The sequence below is a fragment of the Silene latifolia genome, chromosome 3 (genome assembly GCF_048544455.1).
Source record: "Silene latifolia isolate original U9 population chromosome 3, ASM4854445v1, whole genome shotgun sequence".
NCBI lineage: Eukaryota > Viridiplantae > Streptophyta > Magnoliopsida > Caryophyllales > Caryophyllaceae > Silene > Silene latifolia.
Window position 1 is genome coordinate 1337155 of NC_133528.1, and position 8442 is coordinate 1345596.

An 8442-nucleotide genomic window follows, 5' to 3' on the forward strand; every position below is an offset into this window, starting at 1 on the left:
TTGTAGTTTTACTTTCAACTCACTCTATGTTGCTCGTATTAACATATGCGTGAGTGATTCACGAATAGCTTACCCAATTTTCTAATATAAAATGATCTTATAAAAGACTAAGGTTTTTGGCAGGGAGTAAGTACATAGTATTATTAGATGGTAGATGTCCGTTTTATTATTAAAAGAGCCAGATAGTTATCACTTGATCAGACAAACTATTTAGAAATAGCAAAAGTTTTTTACTATCACTATGTGGAATTCGAGTCCGTTTTAAAAATAAAACGGATATATTCGTCTTAAATAAGACCCGCTGAGGGGTAATTAACATTTACCATCATTGGCACAAAGACACATAACAGTCATACTGCCATACAAAAGATTAGCTAAAGGTCTCTTGATACTTGGATTAAATCAACCGACGTAGAAAGCTCTCACATGTTAGGTTTAAATTAGTGTTTGATCAGGTATGAGTCAAGTCAGTTTGGACAATAAGTCTTGCTGAAGACGGGTCGGAGCAAGTGACGGATAATGTCACTCACAAAACGAATAGGAGGGACAAGGTGGGGCACTCCTATGTGCTTCCCTCTCTCCTCTATATGGGTCATTTGTGAGGGAAAATGGTATCCGTCAGTGCCGTCACAAATGAGATTTTGTGCAGTTTGGATTGGGCTGAATTATTTTGAATTCAATCATTTTCAAGCGTATTCCTATCAGGTTATTTGAGAATAAAAGTCCAAGATACGGCAATAAACTTTCAGGCCGAATAGTACCGTATCCTAATCCCCCCTACTACTAAGAGAATAAAAACTCTTAGTAGTTTTCCCGCCTAAAAAAATAACTCTTAAAACTATACAAGAAAACAATATTACATTTATATTTTACCTCTTTTACAAGCAACAATTATTATCCCTAATTTATTATACAATCTTTCCCATAAATGTTATCTTTCACCAGTTACACTCTAAAATTACGCAAAACGCCCTTTTTATATTATCCTTCATCAGTTAGACTCTAAATATGATTTTCTAAATGAGGTAACAAATTTTTCCGTATTTTTTTATTAAAAATATAAAATATTAGTTAATTATTTGTAAATTGTCCTTTTAAATGCGTAGTATACTGTTTTACCTGTTTTCGTTATAAGGTAATACGTATTTTAATTAGATCTTACATCACCTAAACTTATTTTAATGTCATATCATGTAACGATATAACATTATAGTGTTATTTTTAACAGTAAAACAAAAATAGTTAAATCTAAAAAAACACGTAGCACGTGAACTAGTTCCTATCAATCAATCATCTTAATATCTTATCTGCTCATCTCAAAAGTGTCCACTACAAAAGAAGGATACCCACCAACCCACAAAGGCACAATCCATACTGTTGATAAAATATTCACACTCACAAAAAGAAAAAGGCAAATAAATGGCAGTAGTAGGAGGAATCAAGGAGACTGGAGGATCATCAGCCAACAGTTTGGAAATTGATGATCTTGCTAAATTTGCTGTTGATCATCATAATTCCAAAGAGGTTTTTTTTCCACTTTTTTTCATCAATTTTTTTGGTAGTTTGATGAATCTTTTGGTAAATAACTAAATATGAATGATTTTTCTGCTGTAAATTTTTGTATTGGGTATGTTAATTCATATTTCCGAGTCAATTTCATACGTTTGTTTAATATACGCGAGACATATTACAGTGTGTAGAATGAAAAGGGTATAATTTTGCAATAGTTTGATGAAGTTATATAGCATCTAGAATGACAAAGTTCTCATCTTTTGGCATTGAATATTGAGATTTTTTATTGTATGTGCCATTTTGATCTCATTAATGAAAAAGTTACTATCTTTTAGGGTAAAAAGTTGATATTTTTATGTTATTTACCCTAAAAGATTGTATGTGCCATTTTGATCTCATTAATTTAGTTTCACTAACGTCATGATAAGGGTAGGCTAACAAAGTTCGCTGGTATGAGTGATAAGGGCTCTCATCTCTTAAACAAGTGGTTATGTTCGATTCCTCACTCTTGCGAATGAAAAAGTCAAACTTGAGAGGGGTTAACCCATTAAATTGCCTTCAGTACCCCGAAGGAGATTGCTTCAACTGTCGGTAGGGGAGACTTCCATTCAACTAGTTGGTTACGTTTTTATTCTTTTTGTGATACGTAAACAACTAATTGAATGGTATGGGAGGAAGGGAGTATGGTTTTGCGTCTATAACTATATGAGTGTGTGAATTGTAGAAGACGCGTCCTTGATCACTAGCCGTGTGTATTTCACATGTGAGTGTCCCGCCCTGATAAAAGACGAGAAGTTGATCACTTTATAGTTCAATCGATTGTCACTACACTCACTATGTTTTGAGTTTTTTTCCAAAATGGGTTTTAATAACAAAGAATTTAACGAAATAGGGTCACTTTGAAACTAATTACCCAAAATGGGTCCACGTAGGCTCGGTTTTGGCGATGCTAGGTTCAGGATTAAGGTCGCTGAGCGGGAGAGCGATTTCAAGTCAAAACGCCGTCCCCCACAGCGACTTGGGTGTTTGCTGGAAAAAAAAAAAAAAAAAAGAAGAACGCAAAGTGTGGTTCATGGGAATCGAACCCGCGATTAAAACACTTCAATCCACAATTCACACTCTAACCAAAACACCAAGCATAGTTTAATGATTTATTAGGGTGTTTAAAATTAAAAATTTAATACTACGACTATAAATGCATTTTGGGACTTGAACAATAATTACTCAATATTAAATTTAAGCACTTGATTTAAACAATTAAATTTGCTTGGAGTGGTGGTTAGGTTCTATAGACTAGATGTTGGTTTTGTGGGAGGTCCTATGTTCGAATCCATTTAACAGTTTTTTTTTTTTTTTTTTTTTTCAGCAAACACCCAAGTCGCTGTGGGGGATGGCGTTTTGACCTGAAATCGCTCTCCCGCTCAGCGACCTTAATCCTGAACCTAGCATCGCCAAAACCGAGCCTACGTGGACCCATTTTGGGTAATTAGTTTCAAAGTGACCCTATTTCGTTAAATTCTTTGTTATTAAACCCCATTTTGGAAAAAAATTCCTATGTTTTAGAATGAAATCTTCTTTGAGTAATGAGGAAAAGATGAGAATTTGATCACTTTTGTCGCTTCATCTATTGTCAGTTGGTTTTAGGATGAACCCTTTTTTGGGTCGTAAGAGGAAAAGATGGGAAAATTGATCACACCTTATTACTCAATCCATTGTTCGGTCATGTACTCCGTATATTATATGATCTGAGATCTGACTAGGGATACATTGTCATGGCAGAATGCGTTGCTGGAATTTCAAAGGGTTGTGAAGACGAAGGAGCAAGTTGTTGCAGGTACTGTTTACTATTTAACCATTGAGGTGACTGATGGTGGTGCGAAGAAGCTTTATGAAGCGAAAGTGTGGGTCAAGCCGTGGTTAAACTTCAAGGAAGTACAGGAGTTCAAGTATGTTGGCGATGCCTCTGCATAAGGTTCACTGCATCAGCAGCTACTAGGTGAGAAACTTCTAACAAATAGTAATCTTACCTCTATTACCTCGATTTAGATAGTATTCTGTGATTCTGTGATCGGAAGTTTGGTGTGCTGTACTGCTGTTTGTCAATCGAGGTTTTAGGTAGAATTTGATTTGCAGATTTAAATTACGAAACAATAGAGGTTCCTTTCTGGCTTTCTATACATTGACGACCGTTTGGCTTGAGTCCATGGCAATATATGGGGGTTCATGAATTGCATTATTAAAACTAGTGAGGCTTGAGTCCATCCGCAAACTCTATGAGGCTTCTGAACCCCCCATACATTGCCATGGACTCAAGCCAGACGGTCGTCAATGTATAGAAAGCCCATGGCAATGTATGGGGGTTCAGAAGCCTCTGAATTGCATTTTTTTTTAACATGGCTCGAGTCCCATGGCAATGTATGGCGGATGACCCATGTTAAAAAAATTCATGAATTGGATTATTAAAACCGTACACAGAGTTTGTGAGTCATTTTTTTTATTCCATTATATTACAAAGCCAAAGAATAGCGAGTGTTCAGCTCTATCGGAAATGAAAATCTGAATTATATTCTTTGACAATGTCGAATGTTGGAGCTTTTCACTATACACTTGCGATGATCCATGGTTACGACTCGCTAGTTGCAACTATACTCAGCTGGACCATTTTTCTTTACCCTTTACAATTTCTCAGTGACAGATCTTTGCTTATTGGAGAGTGAATATGACTTCCTTTTCATTTGAACATTGATTTTTTTCAGGTTGTTCGAGCCAACGATTGTATTCATCCTCATTCTCAGTTTCGTAGCTTATGCCACAGCAGATGACAGTTTGAGTACAAGTAATATGTAGATCACTCTTCTGAAAGTGATAGCTAAATAACATGGTTTCGACGTTGGTCATGAAATAAGAATTTCTCTGTTTCGTTCTTCTCTTCGTTTTTTTTCCTCCTCAGATACGTGAAGGTCGCAGATTCGAATCCTCATTCTGTTGTAATTATTATACTGGACTTGGCCTCTAGCATGCTAAAAAAAACCTCAACTCGTGTAGGCTTTTCGACTACATGAGTGTAATACGACCCAAGTGTCTTAAGGGGCTCCTTAATTTGTAGGGAAATTAGGGGAGGGTTGGAATGTACAAAGTTGGAGTATATCCATGGGCTAACAAAAAAAGTCGTTTTTAGATAATTCCCTTCGAGAATTTGATTATAAATTTAAAAAAGAACGTAATTAATTTTTCATATACGAAGTTTACTAATTGATGATGATCACAATCACAAATCACCCTTTCAATCTTTTCTGTATATGATGACAAGGAAGTTCTACTCCATAGATCTCGGAAATACTTTCAGTATCCTCTGTTTTTGGACAGGAACTCCTCGAACTAACTAAAGTAAAAAATACAATATGAACCGCGCCTAATCGCCTATACTACCTGAACACCTTAACTAAACTGAAATAAGTAAGAACACTGTTAATAGTTTGGTGCATATGAATAGTTTATATTTGCTTTATTTTGTGAGGAGGAAATAAAGCAAATCTAAACTATTGACCGAAATGAAGGGAGTATAAGACTTGGGATAACTATTTTTACTATTGCAAAGTTGTTAGGTCTTTCAAATTCAACTTAGAACTTATAAATGATAAATGTGAGCGGGATAGAGGATCTCAACTCAGAAAGTAGGTATCATATATTGTTGTAAAGATTTTTTTCATGACTCAGAAGTTCTGTCGTTGAATCGCTGGAGGGAACACGGTTAGAGTATAAAATCGATCTTGGAACTCCAAACATCGGCTTAAGCTTTTGGTTGAGATGATTTCTTGATATGGCATCAGAGCCAGTGTGACCAAAAGATACCAGATATGTGGAGGCCTGTAGTTGCATCCACACATCAAACCCAATGAACATTCATATGAGGGATTAAATCTCGGGATTTTTTTTTTTGACAGCAACAAATAGCATAGCTTATATAAGAGCTTCCTGAGAAAGATTATGAGTTATCTTATTCACTCCCCTAGGACAGAAACTAAGAGAGCAACAGTGAAATCGAGATGCAATAGACTTGATGTCCTGGATAATGCAGTTGATAGACGCAATCGCCTTCTCAGTTCCAGCAACCTGTATAACCAAGATAAGACAATCCGTAACCAGTCTAACATGGTAATGGGACCTTAAGGAATCTCGGGATTAAAGTAACCTAATATTCGAGTGGTTTTTTTAATGAAAGAATAAAAGAAGAATACAGTTTTCCCACTCATTTATTTTTATTCTTCTCAATCTGTAACTCAACTGGTCCAAGCTAAGATAAGGAATCATATTCGGCATTGTTATTTTTTTTTTCTTCCTTTTCGATTTTTTCCAACAGGCAATTTTATTATGGCGAAAGCTTTTTTTTTTTTTTTTTGACAGCTGATCATAGAATAACTTACAACAATGCTCGCTGAGCAAGAGAGTGAGCTATCCTATTAACTCCCCTAGGGCAGTAGCTAAGAGAGCAACAGTGAAAATAAGCTAATTCTAACTTAATTTCATATAACAGGAACCTAATATCGATATCAGGTAAATCCGCTTCGATCATCTGAAGCACAAGATTGAGGCAGTCCGTATCCAAGTGGATATGCAAAATACCCTTCTCCCTAGCCCATCTTAAACCATGAAGCATAGCAACACCTTCAGCTTGAAGTGGAGAAGACGCCATAAAAGGGAGAGATCCTTCCCCGCAACGAAAACCATTCTTATTCAAAATAAACCAACCCAGCCCCGCACTCCTATCATTCTTCCAGGCCGCATCACACTTCATACGGTAGACGGAATCACAACCCGACTTTCCCACAACCCAGAACGGGTAACAATTTCTACACATTTGAGCCCTATCCGTCCCTAAGAGATCCATCCTATTATTATCATCCATAGGAGTAACATTCCTCACTTCAACAGACCCCCCAGAATTCAGCTTCCAATCTGCCGCCTCATGCATACCCTGCACATCCTCATTCACGCACCTTAGCGCAATCAAAGGAGAATGGCAATGTTTCCTGAACACCATATCATTACGACAACACCAAATCCTCCACAAAGTAGCCACAAGGGTAAAGATGAGCGACCTCGAATTGTCACATTTAACAAAGTAATTGATCCAATTAATGAACCAAACTCGCACATCAATGTCAATCCCTGCAGGAATTTTCAGACCAAGCTGACAACCGAACCAAAGAGATTGCGCAAACCTACATTCCATGAACAGATGGTTGGCTGTTTCCACCATGTCATCAGGCGACCGACAAAGGGGGCAGAAAAAATTGTAATTCAACTTCCTCCTAAGAAAGCCAATCCCCAACGGGAGTGCATTTGCCAAAAACTTCCAAATAAAAAGACGCCACTTCAATGAAATCGGCAATTTCCATAATCTACCCTTGCAAAACGACACAATATGGGGATTCATTCGATCTATATCAGTCCTAGTCGAAGATCTACTCAAGTTGGAGGCAAGGGCAGCATAATATCCAGTTTTAACCGAATACTCACCCTCCTTGGTCAATTTCCAATAGGCGGAATCACAAGTGTTTCGCAATGGAATGAAAGTTGCATTAATCTTCTTTTTTACGTCCATACCTAAATCGAAACCAAAAACCGAAAGATTCCACTCCCTAGAATTACTTTGCAGCTCCCCCACAACAAGAGAATTATCAATACGATCATGAAACTGGGCATCAACAAGCTGAGACAAGCACTCACCTTCAATCCACCTATCCCTCCAAACTCTTAACTTAGAAGGGAAACCTACCTTCCAAGCAATATTGGCCCTAATAAGTTCCAAACCCCAATAGAGACTTTTGAGAGCCCAAGAGGAATCAGTCGGAGCCTTGCAAGAAAAAAGATCAGTCATAGGCACTCCTAAACCTAATTTTGGTCCAATAATTTTACTAACTAAACTATCAGAATCAAAGCAGACCCTCCAAGCAACTTTCGCCACAAGAGCCTGGTTGAAACATACCACATTACGAATACCCAATCCACCATCCCCCACCGACTTACTCAATAAACCCTTACTACACCAGTGAACTGCCCTCCTATCCTCAGCCCCCCTCCACCAAAAATGCACCATCAAAGCCTGTAACTTCGATGCTACACTTACCGGTATACGAAATACCGATAGAGAATAAATAGATAGTGAAGAAAGGACTGATCGAATAAGAGTCAATCTCCCAGCAGAAGAAAGAAGAATATTGTTCCATGAGGAAAGTCTCCGCTTTGCACTTTCGATAACAAATTGAAAGAACACCTTTTTTGAAGCACCCATTGCCGTTGGGAGACCCAAATAGTTACCCAAGTCACACTTAGGTTTTATAGCGAGTTTCGAGAGGCAATTTTGAACCGTAGAGAGTGAACAGCTCGGGCTGAAAAGAATAGAAGATTTATCTCTATTAAGACGTTGTCCCGACGCAATGCAGTATTCGTCAATGATACTCATAAGGAAATCCATATCTTCAAATCCCCCACGTAGGAAAAATAACGAATCATCCGCAAAGAGCAGATGAGAGATTTCCGGACTCCTCTTACACACCTTAACCCCTCTCAAACACTTCGACTCCTGCGCATACACGACCATTTGTGATAAAACCTCCGTACATAAAACAAAAATATACGGTGACAACGGGTCCCCTTGTCGAATACCACAAGATGGTTCAAACCTTTCCATCAAAACCCCATTAATAAGGATTTCAAACGTGACGGTCTCAATACAATTCATAATCAAACCAACCATAGTCATAGGAAGATTCAACTTATGCAAAACCCCTCGAATAAAATTCCACTTCAATCTGTCATATGCCTTACTCATATCAGCTTTCAGCGCTAACATACCACATTTCCCATTTTTATTATTGTTGATTACTTTGAATAATTCCTGTGCAATCACGATATTATCAGCAATAC

At 37.5% G+C, this 8442-nt stretch overlaps 1 protein-coding gene across 1 annotated transcript; it reads left to right on the plus strand.

Moving 5' to 3' along the window:
* The first annotated feature begins 1281 nt into the window (after window positions 1-1281).
* LOC141646645 (cysteine proteinase inhibitor A-like) lies at window positions 1282-4439 on the plus strand. Its single transcript, XM_074454535.1, has 3 exons — window positions 1282-1524; window positions 3292-3508; window positions 4269-4439. The coding sequence occupies exons 1-2, from the start codon at window positions 1420-1422 to the stop codon at window positions 3481-3483; spliced, it is 297 nt and encodes a 98-aa protein (XP_074310636.1). The 5' UTR covers window positions 1282-1419; the 3' UTR covers window positions 3484-3508; window positions 4269-4439.
* The last annotated feature ends 4003 nt before the right edge of the window (window positions 4440-8442 follow it).

Bases quoted from the DNA above. Each gene is read 5' to 3' on its own strand.
- LOC141646645 (XM_074454535.1), top strand. From the start codon at position 1,420: ATGGCAGTAGTAGGAGGAATCAAGGAGACTGGAGGATCATCAGCCAAC. The intron at 1,525-3,291 runs GTTTTTTTTCCA...TTGTCATGGCAG, and splicing joins ATCATCATAATTCCAAAGAG to AATGCGTTGCTGGAATTTCA.